Source organism: Nansenia antarctica, assembly GCF_963989245.1.
Source record: "Nansenia antarctica genome assembly, chromosome: 4".
NCBI lineage: Eukaryota > Metazoa > Chordata > Actinopteri > Argentiniformes > Microstomatidae > Nansenia > Nansenia antarctica.
Window position 1 is genome coordinate 64,567,157 of NC_137689.1, and position 22,299 is coordinate 64,589,455.

General features: G+C 46.4%; 1 protein-coding gene across 1 annotated transcript in view; it reads left to right on the top strand.

Moving 5' to 3' along the window:
• Positions 1–141: 141 nt before the first annotated feature.
• The window catches only part of uhrf2 (ubiquitin like with PHD and ring finger domains 2), a 27,779-nt gene continuing 5,621 nt past the window's right edge, over positions 142–22,299 (top strand). The window contains exons 1-9 of the mRNA XM_080527881.1: positions 142–335; positions 8,233–8,619; positions 11,816–12,150; positions 17,809–18,027; positions 18,411–18,520; positions 18,833–19,019; positions 19,821–19,944; positions 21,165–21,272; positions 21,590–21,694. Of these exons, the coding sequence (XP_080384007.1) occupies positions 183–335; positions 8,233–8,619; positions 11,816–12,150; positions 17,809–18,027; positions 18,411–18,520; positions 18,833–19,019; positions 19,821–19,944; positions 21,165–21,272; positions 21,590–21,694 (1,728 nt within the window). The 5' untranslated portion in view covers positions 142–182. The remainder of the gene's footprint in view (positions 336–8,232; positions 8,620–11,815; positions 12,151–17,808; positions 18,028–18,410; positions 18,521–18,832; positions 19,020–19,820; positions 19,945–21,164; positions 21,273–21,589; positions 21,695–22,299) is intronic.

Genomic DNA, 22,299 nt, shown 5'->3' on the forward strand with positions numbered 1-22,299 from the left:
GAGATTTGCTTGGCGCCGTGACCCCATGTGAGACACCTCCTGCAAGAATCGTTCTCCCCTGCAGAGGAAAGCGCTATGGAGCTCTGAACATTTTCGTTTTTATCCCTCTGTCCCCCGAGCCCCCTTATTTGTTGTAAACAAGATTTCTGTAACCTTTTAGTGGTTAGTTGGGCGGCGGAACAATGTGGATTCAGATTCGGACCATTGACGGAAAGGAGACGCGAACCGTTGAGGATCTTTCCAGACTGACAAAAATTGAGTCTCTCCGACAGAAAATCCAAGAGATCTTCAATGTAAACCCTGAACAACAACGGCTTTTCTATCGGGGAAAGCAGGTAAGTGCTATCTGTCATCTCCGGCCGTCGTTACTCGTGTTTGTTTTTGTATTTCTACGTTGCAGGACTTTGGGCGCATTCTCCATAGCAGTGGAGCTTCCTGTTTTGATGGGAATTCGCCAACAGTTCTTGCGCAAGAACCGAGGACGCACTGTGCTAGTGTGGTTTATTTATTCATCTTGTCTCAATCCTGCACCTACTGTTGCAATATATCCTGCCACATTTGTAGCAACAATGTTGCCAGTGAAATGACGTCTGTTTACACATTTGAGAAGGACATGTCGCGCGTTTTTTTTCCACATACAGCTGGCCATAGAGTTTTCCTCAGGACTCAGGAGGGCCATGATAAAATAACATTATAGTCAGAACGTTATTATGACCCAATGACCAGGTGTTGATTTTGTGTTTCCTTGACCTTTGATCACACATTGGTCAAATGTGTTGTAATAATAACAACGATCGAATTGGTTGCAAACATGATTTGACCACATGATGCGTTGGTGTTTCTTGGCTAATGACCAGACACAGTCTTTGATGTAAGTTAGTGTACCTGCTGGCTGCGTGTCATAATGATGTTGTTTACTAAGCCTCGAGGAGTGTGCATGCGTAGCTCCACGTGCCATCCAGGCCAGTCAAATGCTGTGTTTACACCCGCGCGCTGCTCACTGTGGACGTCAGAGCATCATGAACACAGTGGTTAGGCCACTGATAGCCAGGCATCATGAATGTACCTCCCTACCTCCACCTTCATACCTCCCTACCTCCCTACCTCCACCTCCATACCTCCCTACCTACCTCCCTACCTCCACCTCCATACCTCCCTACCTCCCTACCTTCCTACCTCCATACCTCCCTACCTCCCTACCTCCATACCGATTAGGCCACTGGGATACTCAGGCATCATGAATGAACACAGTGGTTAGGCCACTGATACTCAGGCATCATGAACACAGTGGTTAGGCCACTGATAGCCAGGCATCATGAACACAGTGGTTAGGCCACTGGGATATCCCGGGATGACACATGATGAGTTGTGAATGTGAATATTTTATTTAATGTTTATCCACATAATGCCTGCAGTTATTTATGCAGATAGAGTCTGGTTTGAGGTCTTGTGGGACTTCAGTGGTGAGCATTAGCCGTCTTTGCAGTATGTCGGCCTAAAGATAGAAACTGTTGGCAACGGGAGGTATTTGTGAGCCTTTTGGCATTGATGAAAATAATGTATGCAGTGTAACATGACATATTTCCTGAATAATTAGTCCTACTCTACATGAGATGTCTACACTAGGCCTATATCCAGGGACCTATTCTAAAGCTTTCAAGACCGTCTGTCATAATTGTCTGTGTTTGTGAAGATATGATATAGTATTCACTTTACCATTCAGAGGTGATTAGGTCTTTATTGAAATATTGTTTAGTATTGTAGCTTCTCTCTTGACATAACAATGCACTGTCTGCCACAATATTCTACAGTTTTATGCAGTCCTTAATGGTATACAAACAACAATAGTGCTGTTTCCATCGTAGACCTATGGATGGCTAACTAAATGTTGTACTGTAATACAGAATGCACAGTGGGAGTATAGTTTCAGTTGGTAATGCAAACAAATTGTGTGAAATGTCATGATTCAAATGAACCATGACTGGACGTTACTCAGTGGCCTTCCTACCTTGTATTTGAAAAAGGCAGCAGTTAAGATGCACAATGGTGGTCTGGCAGGACATGCTGTGTTCTGCCCTGTTATGGCCATGCCTGTGTGTGAGCGCTTTCCCAGTAATAATTGGCAGTAATCTCTGTCATAATCGATGTAGAATGCTGGGAGGAAGCTGTAGTCAGCCAGTTAATTGCTTCAGCATTGTACCCCTGTGTGCTGAATATTGGGCTATTATGACTCAACAGACACTCCATGAAGAAAATACATAATCTGTGTTTTTTCTTCTGTCGTTTTCGTTTATGCTTAATCAGACCTTCCAGTCATTTGTCATGCCCTTTAAAACACATTTTTTAAAGGATATTTAAACCATCCTGAGGTCCATCGCAGCGTGAAACCTGTAATCTGTTTCCCTTGTAATTAAAAATAAATGAACTGAAACAGAATTTCAGGCAGGTAAAATGGGTTAGGTTTGGGGGTATTTTCATATTTTTTTTGACGCTCCACAACAGAGCATGCAGAAAGAGGATAGGAAATGGTTGTGTGATTGCCCATGCTTCGGGAACGATTATATTGCCCAGAATGTCAATGTGTTATAACATTGCGCAGTACAGCATTAGGTGTCAGCCATTTTGAATGAGGAATCCTCTATGTGTTTCTGTTGAAAGAAAGCACCGGACTCCCGGATTGCTCACCCTAATAATATAGCCTACTCAGCAAAAGATCTGCACCTAATTTGCTTTTGTAAGATAAGGTCTACTACTACACCTGAGGATGTTTCAACTTCACTGTGTATGCATCGCTGCCTATGGAAACAATATCTCTCTCTCATCCACGTGTGGATTGTTTACCCCATCCCTCCTCCCAATCTTCCTTTCTTAAGCTTTTGAATACCTGTGTACTAATACGTTTCTGAGGGTTAGCCTATGTTCGCCACCTTTACTCCCCCTCCCCCCAAGCAGTCACTTCCCGCGGCTTGCAGGGCTGATTATGTGCGGGCCTAGTACAGTACTAGCAAGTCCTGTGTTTCCTCTGCTTCATAGGAAAGCAGGGCCGGGCAGGGAGGGGGATTTCCATGTGTGAAGTCATTTGAAGAATGAACCACTCACAGTGCCCTCACACTGTTGGAATATGTTGCTAGAAGGATTTTAGAATCTCTTTCAAAATGGCGTCTTATTATTATTATTTTTTTAACTGCGCATGCAGCCCTACTTCATAGCCCTGCGCGCCCATGTTGTTTTGAAGGGCCAATGTTAAAGAGACCGCAGAGGTATGCAAGTCTGTGGTGAACCTCTACCTACCTATACGTTCACTGTTGTGTTTCTCTTTCAGAGCACAGCGTTACGTACGTCTCACACAAAAACAGCACACTCTGCTGACCGGACCGCCTACGCTGAGGGCTTTTGATTGGCTCTCTTTTTGAATTGTGCTCCATGTCTATTGGCGAGCTTTGCTCAGTGCGTTGTTTGTTTGAAGGTCAGGGAGTAATTCACTTCTCGTCTTTTGTGAAGTTAAGCCTACAGAACATTTGGTGCTGAGGCAGCTTCACATACACTGGGATCCCTCTCTTTATTGACTATGGCACCACTTACAGTAATACAAATTCGTCTCATATGAAAAATTGGACAAGCTATATTTTCCAATGTCAATTGATCAAGATGACATCACTGAAACCGGGAATAATTTTTACTCCCACAGCGTGTAATAAAAGCCCAAATATTGAGAAACTGTAATCAAATATCTATTTATATAGAATAACTCTTTCCTTCAAATACAATAGAAAAAAATCAATCCTGTTTTTGTCTTTTTTCGTAATTGTCACAAAGTCCAGTGTGTCCATGTGTAAAATAACGGCGTCTTCTGTCGCTCTATGTGGGAGGCACTGTGGCGTGGTCCGGGGGTCTCGGTCATAGGACAAACAATGTGGCCTGCAGCCATGCGTGCGGACATGCCCTGCTCCCTCCTCAAGGGCCGGCCCGAGGTCTGGAGCCTGTTTGACAGGGAGGGCAGTCTGCAGGAGTCCAGTGTCAGTGCTTCTCTTGTCTGCTCGGAGGTGTTTACCTCGAGGTCACACGGCCCCTTTCTCGACCTTTCTCCAAGGGCGTCGTGCTGACAGGTTTCAACGACATTTAAATGGGAAACGGTTGGGCTAGGCTAAGCTGCAGCTTAGTCCCCCATGCTACTCATGTTACTGTAGGTACAGTCATTTTACAGATGAGCTCTCTCCTATGTGTAGGCCTACTTCAGTGGAGGTAGAAATCGCGGGACGGGCTCTTTGTAATGCATGGAATGAAATGAAGAATGAGACCATTCCATGCATTACAATGAGCCCCATCCTCCGATTTCTACCTCCACCAGCCTCCCCTATGTGTAGGCTACTTCCTTAATCTCATAGGGCCTTGACCCTCAACAATGTTGAGGATATTAGAACTAGATTGTGTGCTGTACTTGATACTTGAGTCAGAATAGCGGTCACGTTTGTAGCCTACTTGACGGCCTTGGTGTCGTTTTGGGACAGAGGTCCGTGCTGTAACGGGATCAGGGCCTTTGTCACCTCAGGTGCGGCACTATGGCCCGGCCTGTCCTTTCACCTAGATAGTACTGACGTTCAAATTCTGTCTAACGGCTCTAAAAGGGCCAAGACCTCTACGTGGTTCTATGGGGGGTTTATCTAGGTATGTATCCTACAGACATTGATAATACGGTACAGTGATGCTCTTGAAACAATGAATGAATTAGGGCAAATTATGTTGTTCATACTTTGGCTCTCATACAGAATTTTTAACTTGAGTAAAGAAAAAAAAAGAAAAGGCGTATCATAAATGATTTGTATGTAGGCTACTGTATTCTTTTGGTAACTGTGTACCTACTGCATGGATAAACACATACTATAGCCTATGGCTAGACAACTTTCCCTAAATGGAAAAATAACATGCTGTGAAGCTGGACGGTACTAGCTTTCGAGGTATTTTGTTTATGGTTCCTTCAACATCGTTGAAGCTTACGCTGGCTTAATTTTAATACAGGATACGTGCCCCAGCAGTTGTTTGTAATGATAGGTTATTACCACTCGACAGATTTGTCAGAAATGCAGGGTTTTGCTTTCCGAATGCGACGGTGAACCTGGGGCCGTGGAAGACAAGGACAAGCTGAGCCGACTCCTGTCCTCACAATTACTGCAGATGAAGAATGGAATCTGTTGGAGCAAGAGTGTGCGTGTGCGTGTGTGTGTGTGTGTGTGTGTGTGTGTGTGTGTCTGTATGTGTGCGTGTGCGTGTGTTTGTGTGTGCGTGGGTGCGTGTGTGCCTGTCTGTGTGCCTGTGTGTCTGTGTGTCTGTGAAAGAGAATAAATAAAGGAACATAGTTTGGTAGACAAGTCCCTATGTCAGTGTTTTGGGCTGCTTGGGGGTGTTCGCTGTTGATTAGAAATGTGACCTATTTTCTTTTTTCTATGGCTCCCCTCTCTGGCGGGCGGCGGGCGGTGGTGGGGGGGGGGGGGGGGGAGGGTGAGCGGAGAGCACTGTCTGGTTGAGCAGTGTAGGGCGTTTCCTGCCCTATCCCACAATTCCCTGCCCACCGTGCTCTGCAGCTTTGTCTCACCAGCTCTACTAGTTAGTTTTTTTGCACCTTTGTTACGTTAAGAAAATGGTCACACACCACCAGCACGCTCAATCAGTCATGAAAAATACATACACACACACACACACACACGCACACACACACACGCACACACACACACACACCCTTGGATGGATGTGAATTCATGTGATTCCTAGAAGTGGGACAACGACAATTTATCAATCGTTCATGCTTCGAAATGCTTGGCGTACAGAGACGTCTTCCCCAGTTTTTTCCCCCGGTAGAGATTTGTCACAGCCAGGTGGTCTTAATGCTAATAACGCTTAACCTAATTCACTACGTTCGAAAGATAAAGACCCCATTGTTTTACACATTGATACCTATGTCTATAATGGTAATCATGTCGTTTTCCCCTTGACATAGCTAATTTCTCTGTCGTGTTCAAACCCATTGAAAGATGTCACGCCATGCTTGTCAGCCCCATCTTAAATCTAATTGAATTCACCAGACTTGGCTTGGTGTAATGTCCCACCCACCTGGAGTAGATTAGGTTTCTGTATCCTAATAAAGGGGCCGTCAACAAATTATTCATTCATATGGCAAAAGAGCCGTTTATAATTACATATTCAAAATGTGTTGCTGAAATCTTGCCAGTGCGAAAGCAAGCACATCTCATGCTGTTTTTACTTAAGGTTTGTGCGTCACTGTCTGAATGCTTGTAATGATGAGAAATTCGTTTTTAGAAACCGTCCAGCTGACATGAGAGCTCAAGTAAACACAGTTCAGGAATTATTTTGACCGCGGTGGTAATTGCTCTCTAACCAAATAATATATATATAGACACACACACACACACACACGCACACAAACTTGATCGGTTGCCTCACCACATGTGGTTGGTTTTGACTGTGCTTTCAAAGTATTTCGTAGTTAATCCGGCAGATGACCGTTCTTCTGTATTTTACTGTAGATTTTCTCCCCGGACGGAATTGAGTGGATTAAAGCTTTTGTGAGGCAGAATGGAAATACCCAATTCTGCATTATCTTATGATTCACTTATGGTTTGATGGGTTTGTCTGTTGTTTGTCCTTCAATTCAGAATTTCTTAACCCTCAAATTCACATTTACATAACACCAGACATTGTGGATTCTTGAAATATTCTTCTAGTCATAGCCTAAGGACATAAAACGTGACGCTGAAGAGATGGTAGACCAGCTCTCTGGCGAAGAAGAGATTATACCAATGGTAATTGGCTCTCCTTGTGACAGGTCTAGCAGCTAAAATACGCTGCATTATTGGATTCCATGCATCATTAAATATTTCTCCCAGCATATTAGATTAATTATTGTGTGTGTGAGGCTGTCTTTGTCCAGGATGGTGTCTGACAGTCTGTCTGTCTGTCTATAGTCCACAAGGCTACAGACAACCAGACAGAAGTAAGACAGAAGACTACGGCAACCCGCGTAGTGTTCGTGCCACTGCTCTGATCTACATTTCATCTTTAATAAAAAGGACGGATGTGGAAACTGTGCTCTCTGTCACTGAGCTCTCCCGAGTTGCTCTCCTCACCGGTAATGCGGAGGAGAAGAGAGGCGGCCATGCTTGTTTCTCCAACACAATGGAGAGTTAGTAGTGGAACGGTTGCTGGGGCTCTGAGGAGAAGATGCTCTAGCTCTCTAAACCACTATCTGTTTGTGAATTGTCGAGTGTTCACAGAGGTCGAATGACGTAAATGGTGTTATTGAAATGCTGTGTTTCTGTGACGAGTCTCTCGCTCCAAGCGAAGCCATTTTCTGACACGGACCATGACTGGTAATGCGCAACACCATCGGAAAGAGGGGGGGGGCAAAGACAGACCGAGATATTGTGTGTGTGTGTAGAGTATATAAGGGGGGGGTTCTTTATTGGTTGCCATAGCGACCCAGTCCACCCCCCCACCCCCCCTTTCCTCAGAATTATTCATTTATTTATTTATTTGAGGAAAACGCAGTGGAAAGCAGAGCAGTTTTTTTTTCTCTTTTTTCGACTTCAAGAATATTGGGCCATTGGGGACTTTGTGGAGAGAAATGTCTACCTGAATCTATCCACTATTCGTCCATTCACATGTTTTGCTTTGAGCGCATGTTACAATATTTATGTTGTCACAACAGTGAAATCAGATTTCTCGTTTCATTTTAGTGATGTTTTTTTCCAAGCACTGCGGTTCCCTCCTGTACGTTGTCATGATGGAATGCTGAATGATAAGAGAGGCGGTGTTGTTGTAGAAACAACTAGAACATTTATTGTTATAATAACAACAACAACAACAACAACAACAACAACAACAGCAACACCCGTCCTAGTGCATATGCAGATTGGCCGTGAGGTGTGTGTTGTCAGTGTTTAGGTCTCAAATCTCTCGATGGTGTGCATCAGCACAGTCTTTTGTAACGCAGCACAGCGGTGGAAATCTGTCTTTCTACCGTGCTCTTTGTTTGCCCTTGACAAGCAGCTTGGTTTATTTGTCTGACGGCGCTTACCATATAAAGAGTAAAACTGTGACACAAATGGCTGCCTAACGCGTGTGTGTGCACGTGCGCATGTTTGTGTGTGTGTGTATGTGTCTGTGTGTGTGTGTGTGTGTGTGTGTGTGCGTGTGCGCGCGTGTGTGTGTGTTTTTCAGATGGAAGATGGCCAGACACTGTTTGATTACAACGTGGGTCTGAATGACATTGTGCAGCTGCTCATCCGATCCCAGACGGACCCTTCCGACGGCCCGGTCCCCAAGGAGGAGTGTGAAGCCATGGACTGTACCACCACACCCCCACCCTCCACCACCACCGCCGCTGCCGCCTCCCCGCCCGCCACGGTGGCCCCTGCCACCACCGTCGTCAACAACAACAACAACAACAAGAAAACCACGGCCAGCACTGGAACGACAAGTGACTCCACCACCAACAATTACAACAAAAACAACAACAGGTCCAAGTCCTCCAGCCCACCGTTGGACAACCAGCCGTCCACCTCCACACGTCCCGTCCTGGTGGACCCTGGCATCGGCGTGTACAAGGTGAGAGAAGGAACCTTCCGGTCTATCCTCCCAGGGTCTCGGCAGTATGCATGGTGAGGGCCTGGAGTTGGCCCGGTCACATGCACCTTCAAGGTTATTGTTATCGGTCTTAAATGGTTTGGCTGAGCCCTAATCTGTGGCTTTGTCTAGCCACGTCCGTTTCATTGGCCATTCCCAGGAGGAGATAGTGACGTTTGTTTGGTTGTTAGTTTCCTTGATGGCACGCCAGTTGATCATAAGAATGTCAGCCCCCCCCCCCTCCCCCCTCCCACCATGCATTGCTGTGGTTTGGACACACATGCCTGTGGTCGTTTCAACTGGCAGCCCTGTCTCACTCCCGATGGGCGCCGGGTTGCATCGCCATAGCGACCGGCTGACACAGCGCTGAGGGCTGTTTAGCTCCTGTAGCAGGTCCAGTATCGGTGCCAGGCCCGTGTCTGTCTGTCTGGCTGGCTTTCTGTCTGTTTGTCTGTCTAGCTGGCCGCCTGTCTGTCAGTCAGAACGGCTCTCTGTCTCGCTGGCTGGCTGGCCGTCCGTCTGTTGGCTGGCCGCCTGTCTGTCTGTCCGTCTGTCTGTCTGGCCTCCTGTCTGTCTGTCCGTCTGTTGGCTGGCCGTCTGTCTGTCTGGCCGTCTGTCTGGCCGCCTGTCTGACTGTCTGACTGTCTGTCTGTCTGACTGTCTGTCTGTCTGTCTGTCTCTCTGACTGGCTGGCGGCCTGTCTGTCTGGCCGCCAGTCTGTCCGTCCGTCTGTCTGGCCGACTGTCTGTCAGTCTCTGGCTGGCTGGCTGTGTCATGTTGCCTGTGGCCTCTCCCTCTAATATAACCCCTGTCCCTAACGGAACTGTTCTGGAACAATCTTAAAGCTGTTGGATAGGTATAAGCAGGGTAGTAGCTAGTAAGCTATAGCTAAACTTTTCCCTCTGACATGCTAGGGGGAATTGTTGTTTTTCAGTTAAAGGGGAGGTTGTTTTTTCTGTACTCAAGTTTCCCATTTAAACCATGCCTGGCCCCATGGTATGGAAAGTGACCTCTTTGAAGCTGGGTATTAGAGTGGCTCTGACCTGCCCATGGCACTGAAGTCTTCTCTGTTTCCATAATGTGATGCATAGGATCAGGTTCCTTGTAAGTTTTATTTTCATGTCATAGAAGCTAATGCATAAGCCTTTTATGTATGCATGTATTTGTATTACTACAAATACATTCCCTTGCTGGAATAGAAGCCACAATAATGTTGACCATGGTACCGGCTCCAACTTCTGTCATGCATCTAGAAAGCCTTGTTCTTCAACCTGTCTTACACCAACCCACACGTTAACGGTAAGTGGCAGGGCTGACACTTTGCACACACAGCATAGCAGTGGAGCTTATGCTAGGGATGCCAAGCAGATATGCCAAATGACACACTATACCCAGAGCTTAGCGCTGAGAAAAAGACATGCTGGCACTGGCACACTGACGCTGCTGGAAAAAGATATTTGCTGGACCTGGAACATGTGCAGAGAGTCTCTTGGCTGAACACAAGTCCAAGCTATTTACCAGCATAGAGATGGCTGAGGAGATGAGGAGAAACTTACCAGCATGCAGATGGCTCAGGAGATGAGGAGCAACTGAGCCCTGTAGCGATAATGAAGCAAGCGGAGCACAACCTCACATATACAGCAGCAGTGACTGTAGGCCTCGGTCTATCATGCAGCAAAGTATAGAAGCAGACCAAAAGGCTTCCTTACTATTAGTACTACTGTCTTCTGAGGTACAGAAACATGGACTATATATCATAGCTTGTTGTTTGTTATCAGGTATTATCAGGTGCCAGGTTCACACCGTTTTAATGCGAGGCACCCAGTCACGGACAGGTTCTTAAAGAGAAGAGTTAGTCTCTGGCAGCGACGCGTTGGATCCCTGTGGAGCTGTGAAGATGTCTACTCCTCCACTGTCTCCCTCCTGCAGCTGATAACATCAGCACATGAAGCTAGTGTCTATAGGCTCTCTCTGCTCCTGTGTAGGTCGGACCAGGGGCAGGGCGCTTCCTATAGACACACTTGTGGGATGTTTGTTTACAAGAGAGCCCTCATAGCCTAGACTAGCCTAGTCTACTGTATTATGACATGTAGGCTAACATGTTCTGTAGTCATACGAGACTGAACATCAGTGCCCTCTTATGCACGGTTTGTTTTTGGAACAGAGTTAGCTGCCCGGTCAGGGTTAATATGTCACAGCTCTGGAATGTTGGTTGGTCGGTTATTAGTGTTTGTGGACAACAGAGGCGGATAGAAAATCTCCATAACGGTAGCTATGATGCACATTGTAAATATCGCCAGGCTCAGACAGCTTGCGTTAACGCTTCCCCCACCCCCTCCCAGCCTCCTAGCACTAACCCCGCAGTGCAAGGCAAGCTAGCTGACTGGTTCCCTGCATTTGAAGCATACGGAGGCTAGATAGATGCAGTATTTTATTGCACATTCAAAGTTATTTGAAGCAGACCCTGTAATCCAGTGGATTTCTTGTTTTCATTAGTCAAGAGTAGACACATTCCAAAAAATGTGCTGGTATTCTACATTTCCATTTTTTTTGTCATTTCTTGACAACTCCCAAGATTCCCCTCCCCCCTCCCACGGAAGTTCCTTCTGCGGAACAACCCTGAGCGAGCACGTGCTGCTCTAAGGAATGGCTGGCAGGGTCAGAGTGTAAAAAAAGCTCACCTGATGTATTTTAAAGCGGTATGAGACTTTCTTAGGAAATAAACAGACGTTGTGTTTCGATGGCTATGATGCCGCTGCACGAAAAGTGATGATGAGTTTGAGATTGTATGCATCATGGATTGACCAGAAAAACATATGAAAATGTACTTTGTGTGAACCTCCCCTTTAACACAGGGTCACAGACACTTTCCTTGATTAACTCAACCATTCATTTCAAAAAAAAAAAAAAAAGTTCAGTACCCCTCTGATATTCCTCTTCATGCACATTACAACACGTTCACACAGTATCCTTCTATTAGATCCCAGTGGTCCCCAGTATTCAATATCATGTCGTCTTGTTAACTTGTAAGATATGCCATGCGTCTGGTGCGTTGTCATTCTTCTTCGTATAACCTGATAGGTTTTATCACCCATCACATCCGCCAGCTGCCTTCTTAATATCAGTTGAGCCCATCCGTTGAATGTGATCTGACCCGTTGTTGTTTTCTAATCTCCAGATTAACGAGTTGGTGGACTGCAGAGACGTCAGCATCGGCGCCTGGTTCGAAGCCTGCATCGACAAGATCACACGCGCCCCAAAGGGACAGAACCCCAAGGCGCCGACGGGGGGCAAGGTTGGCAGGCCGAGCAAAAGGACTAACGGCAAGTTGGAGTCGGAGCCGAGCCAACCCTCCCTGGACAATAATGGAAATTCTGTGTTAAACTCGGACAGTGGGCCCTCCACCTCTCAAACAGACTGCACGCCCACAGCTACAGCCACGTCTACAGGCACAGCCACAGAGAAAGACAAAGACAAAGAGGAGGAGGTCACTTATCATATCAGATATGACGAGTAAGTCCACCTGGCAGAAAAAGAGCTTGGCTTGTCCCTGCTTAGGACCCCATCCTAACTGGATTTATCCTTCTTCTTTTTGGCTCCACCACAATTGTTCCTATTTTTTCTTCGGGTTTGGCTTTCCTGAATTTCTATCCACTTGGTTTCTATTAGATGAGATGGACGATGATATGGTGGTAGTAGTATTAGGGTTTGTTGTGGGATGGGGTGTGTTCTAGTAGTTTGGTGAGGACTGAGGAGGAGTACTGTAACCTACAGTTATTAATGGAGCCTACCAGGTAAGCCAGCGTTGAGTAGACTGAGGTAAGGGTTCAGATGGGGGTGAAGGGCGGAGTTTGCATGGCGTGTTAGTAGCTGTATGTTTAACATGATACTCCTTCTGTAGGACTGTGCCATTTGATATTGTGCACAGGGGTGATTTACCGAGTGGAACGCCCCCAGACACCCCCCCCCCCCGCCCAGTGAAACAAAAGCCCCAGCTCTAATTAAAGAGCATTAACTCTTCTCCATACTAGCCTGATGATTTAAGACCCAGGGAGAAATTCAAAGGGAGGTCAAGGGTCGTTTCCTCTCAAATATCCATGGAAAAAAAGGGATCAGACTTTGACCCCACATGTCATGACCAAGTTATCAGCTTTGCATTGTAGAATGTTTTTATGTTGAACATAAAATCTGACTCTTGACACCCATGTTCACAGAGCGTCAAATAGGACACTGTAAATAGTTTAAAGGTCAATAGGAAACTGCTGTTCTCCTAACTGTTGATGAAGGTTGGGGAGCTCAGTGGGGAATCTGAGCAGATAATTAATTTCTATGGTATTTACTTGCATGGCCTCGAATCACAACAAGAACTTTGTCGGTGGTCAATGTGGTGGGACAATTTCACATGCGAAGCGAACATCTGCAACTTATCAATGCACATTTTTGTTTTGCTCTCCTACTCTCACAATTAGGCAGAAATCACCCCGCATCCTGGATGGTGAAATACCGTGTTAAGGATGTGAACCCACAACCCCTTTGGTTCAGTTCAGAGGGAAGGGGTTGGGGGTGGTCGCTTGTTTAAAACCGCAGCCCCTGATTTCTGCCGGCAGCGAAGGGGAATGGAGGAGGCGCGGGTGGTAGCTATGCTACAATTTGGAGTCATCTTTCTTTTTTTCCCTCTTTTTTTTTCTCTTTTTTTTTTTGCAAATTCATTCAGAAGGAGCCGTTTCCATGGTAACCGCAGGAGTTCTCAGGAGCGATACTTCTACACCCCCCCCCCCCCCCTCTCTCCTCACTCTAATTGCTGCCTAAAATTGAGCGCTGTTCGCTCTGAACGCATCACAGGAGAGGTGGTGCAGGCCCATCTTGGTGCAAACACTACTGGTGTAGCTACAAATCTTAGCTATTGCCCATGTTTCGCTATGAAGGGAAAAAACAACAAATTGTGTGACCCTGAGCACAAGCGCCATTTTCTTTTTTCCTCTGCCTTTCCATGTTCTCTGCTGTTGGTGAGAGCGTGTTGTTCTCCTCTTTGTTACCATTATGATTGGCTTCCCGAGGCTCCCTGTCCGGTATAAGTTGAGGGGGAAAAACAGCGAGTCTGAAATGAAACCACCTGTTTTGCATGGAGATTCTGGAGTAATTTCTAAGAAAACCTAATGAGGCTCAAAACCCATGCCTCAATTATGGAGAATCCTCTGCGTTTTTTGGCAGTGTGTTACCGTAACAACTGTGTCAGAATGGGCTTATTGAGGTCCAGCTTTTGGCCCAACAAATGCAAGTACTTCCAAGTAGAAAACCTGGAGAGCATAGACAAGTGGAGATAATGCAATAATCGGATTATATCATTATAGAAAGGGAACAGAAGTATTGCTATTGCAGACAAAGCCACATTATTAAGCCATTTTAACACCACTTCCTGTTCTCAAATGCAGTTGCACAAATTGATTTTTCATTATCATTAATGGAATGCACTCCTCATGTTAGAGTATATTTCTCATCAGTCCACTATGTGTGGTCCCAAGTGATCATTATCTTGTGCATACAAGCTTTATAGATTTCCAATGACAAGCTTTTATTACATCATCATCACACTTTTCCAGAAAGTAAATATAAGGATATTAGGAAATCTATAAGATACAAAAGGTAATTATATTGTGGGACAGAATATGACGTGACGACGCCAGGTAGTTTATAACGCTTTAAGGGAAGGCAAAGTAATAGGAGCAAACTGAAAGGAAAGGGAAAGGCGGCAGATCAAAAACATTTTCTACCTCTGAAAGTTCAACGCTGAACTGATCAGACAAATATACTTGAAAAAGTTTTTGGAGTAATTAATTTAATTCATTATTTTCATTATTTTATCGTTAATGTGTCTTAACTGTGACCAAAGTTCTTTGACACTGTCCAATGAGAATCAATGCTTTTGTCTCGCCCCGTGCTGTAGTGCCGTAATTACATCAGTCAGACTCCTCGTTTGCTGCTGTTTGAGAACCCAGCATGCTTTCTGCTAACCATGGAGTTTCATTTTCACTTCTCGGCTCTCCAAACCCAGACTCCTGCTAAGTACAATAATCACACACAAGCTGTTAAATGGAGAGAGAAGAAAAGGAAAAATGTCTCAGATGACGGTAACAAATCTTCATTAATTCATTAATCTACTTACTTCGTTTCAGTTGTAGCTTCTTTTAATTGCGTGGGGGTGGTGGTGGTGGTGGTGGGTGGTGGGTCGTGTGGGTGGTGGGTGGTGTACCTGTTGATGGTATACAAACGTTCCGGCATCCTGGTTTCATCCTCCACATTCCACCTCACTGTGACCCCCGTGTCCTGCTCTGTCCAGCCCGCTGCGAGGCCCCCCACATGTGTGTGAGAGTGTGTGTGGCCCGGGGGGGGGGGGCTGTTCCCTCCCGTGTCCCCCTCTCTCTCCGCAAACAGGCCCACCGCGTTACACTGACTACTGTTCTCCCCCTCCAGAGCCCCCGTAATCCCCTTCACCCAAGGAAGGAAATCCTACCCTGCTGCCTTCTTTCTCTCAGTCCTGCGGCTGGCCGTCTCAAAGGGCCAGAGCCTCCTTTCTCCTGTGTTACTGTCTGTAGTCTGTACACCTACGCACGCTTACTTAGCCTAAACGCTGTGCATAATGACACACACTCGAAGGATAAACTCTTAACATGCTTATGTATGTTCACAAAGACATACCTACAGTATAGTGCAATATATGGGCAATCATAATCATGGGCAATCATAAGCGTCTATACACACACACACGTACACGCACACACACGTATTGCTGGATCGCAGGGCTTTCTCCCTCTTCTCTTAAGTAGGGGACGTTAGCGAGTTAGCTAGTCCTGTGGCTCTGGGGGTCCACAGAGGGTGTCTTATTACTGCCTTGTGGGGAACAACATATTGATATTCAGAACATGACCATGAGCATTTACATGCAGGAGGGGAGAGGAGCGGGACAAGGGGAGGGGAGAGGAGAGGAGAGGAGGAGAGAGAGAGAGAGAGTGTGACGGGACAGCAGAGAGAGGATCACAGACTGCAGACCTTTGCTGCAGTTTATCTCAGTGCCTGTGTCTCATGCTAATGTGTGGATGTGTCAGCCTGCTGTGTTCAGATAGCACTCTACCATCCCTCCATCACCAAATCTACCACCACCACATTTACCATCCCTACATCACCACATCTACCATCCCTCCACCACATCTACCATCCCAACATCACCACATCTACCATCCCTCCATCACCACATCTACCATCCCAACATCACCACATCTACCATCCCTCCTCACATTTACATTGAGATTTTTGCCATTTAGCAGACGCCTTTATCCAAAGCAAAAGAAATACATTTGTCTTGTATTGAGAAGTATGTGAATCATCAGTCATCATAAGAAATAGAAATCTATGCTAGGACCATAGGGGCCATTGGCAGACACAATGCTAGAATAACTTTATTTTTATTTTTATAACAGTAGTGAAACTATACAGAGGGGTAGTGGGGATGAGGAGGTCTTTTGGAGGGACGGTTCAGAAGTAGCCTTAAGAGATGGGTCTTTACGGTGGAAGATAGTGTAGTGACTGCAGTCGTAACAACAGTGGGAAGCTCATTATTATCATCTCCCATCATCCTCATTCTACCATCCCTCCATCACTACCTCACATCTATCATCCCTCCATCACCACATCTACCATCCCTCCATCTACCATCCCTCCATCTACCATCCCTCCATCTACCATCCCTCCATCTACCATCCCTCCTTCACCACATCTACCATCCCTCCATCTACCATCCCTTCATCACCACATCTACCATCCCTCCATCACTACCACACATCTACAATCCCTCCACTGGCTCACTAGGGGCTCCTTATAGATAGCCTGAACATGTTGAATGTTGAATATCTCACAGACAACTCTGGTTTTATATGAGCTTATGAGCATAAGTGTTGGGTTATGTGAGATATATGCATTTAGTGTGTGTGTGTGTGTGTGTGTGTGTGTGTGTGTGTGTGTGTGTGTATTGCCCAAAGCAAATGTTGGTTCTTTTCACCACCCCCACCCCCATGAAATAGTAGAACCTGTTGTGGTCACGCTTCTCTTGTGTCTTCAGTGGTTTTATTAGAGGAGATGCTTATATATACACACATGCAAACATCCATTGATTCTTGAAGATTATTGCTGATATGCCTCATGAGCATAATACTGTCTTACCCCCTCATACATTTAGGGCTGATTTTCTCCAATGTTGATGAACAACAGGAACATCAAAAAAACAAAAACTGCATAGCTTCAAATTATGTTTCAAAACTCCCATGTTGATCAGTCACAGATTGTCAGTCCTTAGCACTTAGTGTGCTGTCTATGAATTTGAGGGTGGTAACGTCTGTCCAGAGACAACAAATAAGACAAACAAACTAACAAAACAACCTGCCAAGCAAACAAACAAAGCTTCACATTGTTGCTCCAGAGCTATTGTTTTATTCAACCGTTTCTACGTCAAACTGTCTTTCTTCAGGGTTTCTTGACTATTTTTCAAGCCCTATGATTTTTTTTCTGTGGCTTTAACCTTCTCCTGTGCAGCAGTTTGTCAGTGTGGGGCCATGTGGAACACACGCTCGTACACATACGCTTCATTTAGTCTGGAGCGGTTCTTATAAAGAGCCTTTATGTCCTTCATAAAACCCTTTTTGTATGTTTCTTTCTACACAATTTATTTTATATGTCTAGTGATTTAGTCCCAGCCTGCAGCCCATCATATACACAGATTGATATCTACAGTATGTGGGGTGGTCCAGGGGTCTAGCACCGTAGCCTGAGGTGGTCCTGTGGTCTAGCACTGTGGCCTGGGTTGGTCCAGGGGTCTAGCACTGTGGCCTGGGGTAGTCTAGTGGTCTAGCACCATGGCCTGTGGTGGTCCAGGGGTCTAGCACCATGGCCTGTAGTGGTCCAGGGGTCTACCACCATAGCCTGACGTGGTTCAGGGGTTTAGCACCGTGGCCTGGGGTGGTCCAGAGGTACAAGAAAAATACAAGAGTGGGACTAGAGTGGACATTCCCCAAAAAATTACCTTAAAAAAGACATCTATGATGTAGCACAGTCTATCCAGTCTTTTGTACCCGTCTGTGTAAAGTCCCAATTACATCCCGTCTTGCCGTCTCTCCGCCGTAGTTACCCAGAGAACGGAGTGGTGGAGATGTGTCCCAGTGATGTGCGGCCGCGGGCGCGGACCCTGCTCAAGTGGGACCAGCTCAGAGTGGGCCAGGTCATCATGGTGAACTACAACATTGAGATACCAGAGGAGAGGGGCTTCTGGTTCGACGCTGAGATCACGGCACTCAACGAGATCTCCAGGACCAACAAGGAGGTCCGGATCAAGATCCTGCTGGGGTAAGAGAGAGTTACACACACGTCAGGTTTCAGGTCCCCTGAAAGTGAACTTTGGCGGCGCTACGATGTCAACATTTCAAAGCAAATTAAACGATATATTTCGGAATGATAGAGTAACTAACTATGATCGCCAACAACTTAGTTTGGCGAGTTATGCAGCGTAGATATTTTTGTTGATGTGTTGAAAGAGGACTTGTTGTTTACCTCAGTGGCTGTTGTGGTATTCAGCCCTTACAGTCTAGTGTAGAGTTCTGAGTGGGAGTTGTGATTATTCCCAGTGGTTCTCTAATGGATTCTCTCTCCCCTTTCTTTCTTTCTCTCTCTCTCTCTCCCCCCAATTCCATCCAATCCATCCACTCATCGATCTACTCTTCTCTTCCCAGGGGTCCTGCGGACATCTTGGGGGACTGTAAGCTCATGTTCCTGGATGAGATGTATCAGGTTGAGAAGATTGGAGCCCCCTCCCTGTCTGCTGCCGACGGCCAGTACAAACGTAGGCCTGACAACATTCAAACCAATACTACTACTACTACAGTAAACCTAGGGAGGGACACCCCAGCCAATGAGAGCTTGGTTAGGGACACCTAAGTCAAGCTGGTGCCGCTGAGAATTCCGATTTAAAAGTGCTTTGAACAATCAGCCTCACATGGTTAAAACGTTAATATCCTTCATTGTTAGATGGCAAGATTTGAAATTTGAAATTCATTATTCGATTTGGATTATTGCTGCGTGTGCGTGTGCGTGTGCGTATGTGTGTGCGTGTGTGTGTGTGTGTGTGTGTGTACGCTCATGTGGATTGATCCAGGGAGGAGCGGGCCAGAGTGTAAGCACTGCAAGGCGGACCCGGAGACAGAGTGTCGGTTCTGCTCGTGCTGTGTGTGCGGAGGGAAGCAGGACGCTCACATGCAGCTGCTGTGTGATGAGTGCAACATGGCCTTCCACATCTACTGCCTCAACCCCCCGCTGGCCACCATCCCCGATGACGAAGACTGGTGAGCTCCCTCCCCCCCCCCCCCCCCCCCACACACACACACACACACAGGCATACGCTCACGCACACGCACACACACAGACACGTACACACACAGGCATGTGCACACACTGCACAGACTCAAGCATGCGAACACACACAGACACACACACTCATTCATAGGTAGCCAGTGGGGTTCACAGCTAGACTCTAGCAAACAACTATAATCAGAGCCATATGCAGTGTAACTGTAAGTAAACCTTGAAAATCCTGCCTATCTCATTTCCTCATTGGCTTTTACAACCAAAACAAACCACGCTGCGTGTCTGAAGAGGTACTGGGAGGCTTTCGAATTTGACAGTTCATATGACCTTGGAACAAAAAAAGTCTAAGGAGTAACAGATATGATTCTGGAGAGAAATGGCAGGGACGATACAACAACATCAAATTGGGTCCATCACTGTAAGATGGCAAGATTTGGAATTGTATTCATTATTCATTCATTATTCATTATTGGATTATGTCCATTAAGTGGGTCAATCCTATGTATGAAATCGACCTTTAGTTAACTATCCCACTAACTAATACTAATACATATAGGGCCGGTTTCACAGACAAGGCTTAAGCCTAATCCTAGACTAAAAAACATCTTCAATGGAGATTTTACATTGAAAGTGTGATTTAGTCCAGGACTAGGCTTAAGCCTTGTCTCTGAAACCGGCCCATAGTTTGATACAGTTTGGCTGTGTGTTATTTTGCTATTTTCGTTCGCCTGCCATGATCGCATTGACCCCGCCCTGACGTCCCGTCTCCTATTGGACAGGTACTGCCCCACCTGTAAGAACGACACCACCGAGGTGGTGAAGGCCGGGGAGAAGTTGAAGGCCAGCAAGAAGAAGGCCAGGATGCCCTCTGCCCACACAGAGAGCCAGCGTGACTGGGGCAAGGTGAGCCAGGGGGTTTCCAGGGCAAGAAAAGGGAGGGGGGTGGGGGCGGGGGGGGCATGGGTGTTGGCATGGTCATTATATGTGGTTATCAAAAAGGGAGCACCACTGTGAAAAACTTGAGATGAAATGCGTATGAAGGAAATGTGAGATGGTGGATCAGCAGTTAGGATGTGGCTTCTTTCTGACTCACTCGTGGGTTCACCGAGTCCTCGACCCTCCCCTCCGTTCTGCCGCCCCACCGCAGAACGACAAGTTCAACATTCTTCAGAGTCTAAGCGTCTTGGCTTGGAACTCACACTCATGCTTCACTGTTATGAGACACTCAGAGAGGGACCCCCCTGGCTTTGGCACGAGACAAAATGAGAGACACACACACACACGCACGCACACACACACACACACACACACACACACACACACACACACACACACACACACACACACACACACACACACACACACAGTCAGACAGCACCGTCTTTGTCTAGCGCCAGGTGCTAACAGAAGCGGAGGCTAGCTGAGTAAACTGAGCGGTTGGTCCCGTGAGTGTCAACATTAGCAGCTACAAAGTGGAGCTCCTCACAGCTTTGTAGCTTAGCTAGCACTCCTGGAGGAGAAGCAGCTAGCCAGAACAAGGCCCAAACCTAGCGAGGCCCCTTGTGCTCTGACTAAGCTGTGATTATGCGTTGGCTCCGCGCCTCTCTCACTGCATGGCATATGCACCATATGGACAATGCCGTTTCCAAATGACTCAGCTCGGTTGATGTTCTTTCCTGGAACCACTGGAGGAAAAATAACTGTTTGTTTCCCAGAAGTTCTCTCCCCATGCTATGGTTATTAAGAGCATAGCAAGTGTTTGACTCATCGTTTGTGAATGAAGTACATTGAGATAGCTAGCGATGAAGTACCATATTTCCTGAAGCAAAAAGTCATAATAATAAATGTAGCCATAAAAATGTTGGATAATTGATTTGTGCACTGTGAGCAATCTGCGGTTATACATGCTAGCTAGCGAGCTAAAACTAATTGTAGTACGGTAAGTGCTTCTCCTCAGTGTTGTGTTGTGTTGCTGTTCCACTGGGACGATATACAGTAAAAAATGTATGCTCTCACTGCAATGTAAGTCGCTTTGGATAAAAGCGTCAGTTAAATTGCATATATCATTATTATTATTATTATTATTATTACTACTATATTATTACATATTATTATTGTTCCAGGGTATGGCCTGCGTTGGGCGCACTAAGGAATGCACCATAGTCCCCTCCAACCACTACGGGCCCGTACCTGGGGTTCCCGTGGGAACGACATGGAAGTTCCGTGTACAGGTGAGCCAATAGGATCATTTTGGGTCCCATGGGTCGCAGAGGTGATGTGGTACGACTCTGAGTAAGGTGAGTTCTCACAGTCACAGATCTGCTGGGAGAAAACATGACGTAACAACACGTTACGTAAAACATTCTGTTTTCAAATGATGAGAGTAAGAAAGATTGACGTTTTTTTTGGTTCATTGCCTACAACATACAACTTGTATCTCAGAAACCTAGCCTAGCTAGTCTCACGTGTAGCCCCCCCCCCCCCCCTTTCTTCTCCACTCCACTCTGACTGTTCTCCCCCATGTCCACACTACCCCCCCCCCCCGAAGGTGAGCGAGGCCGGCATTCACAGGCCCCACGTGGGAGGGATCCACGGCCGCAGCAACGACGGCTCCTACTCACTGGTGCTGGCTGGGGGCTTCGAGGATGAAGTGGTGGGTGGCGTCGCCGGTTGGGGGAGCAGCGAGCACCGTCTACGAGCGCAGCGTGGGAGTTGAGAAGTGTTCTCTCTCTCTCTCTCGCTCTCGCTCTCTCTCTCTCTCTTCTGTTTTCCTTCTCTCGCTTCCTCTGTCTGGTAGGGCCTCTTGATGTCCAATGCTGTTTATACAGGCATATCGTCCCCCCCCATCCCCTAGCCTGGTTAGATGGATGGTAGTCTGCCCGTCTCTCTCTCTCTCTCTCTCTCTCTCTCTCTCTCTCTCTCCATCTTTCCTTCTCACAGCTGCCGCTTGTCTCACCCCACTCCCTCCTCTTCTTCCCCCCCTCCCTCCTCTCTTATATGTTTGAGTTAGTGAAGGATGAACACTACTACAGACTAGACTTCTCTGGGGAGAACATTAAAAACCAGTCGTATGAATGTTTAACGATACTCGTTGGGATGAGTTGGAATAGATTTCGAAGAAATTATGATGGGATTTCAGTTTACAGCCTTGTTAATTTGAACAGTGGGCCTGAGGGCTATTATATTCGAGATGTCGTAGTGTACTTGTCAGCCATAGCTGAAGTTTAGCATCAATCCAGTATGCGTAGGGGCTTAAGA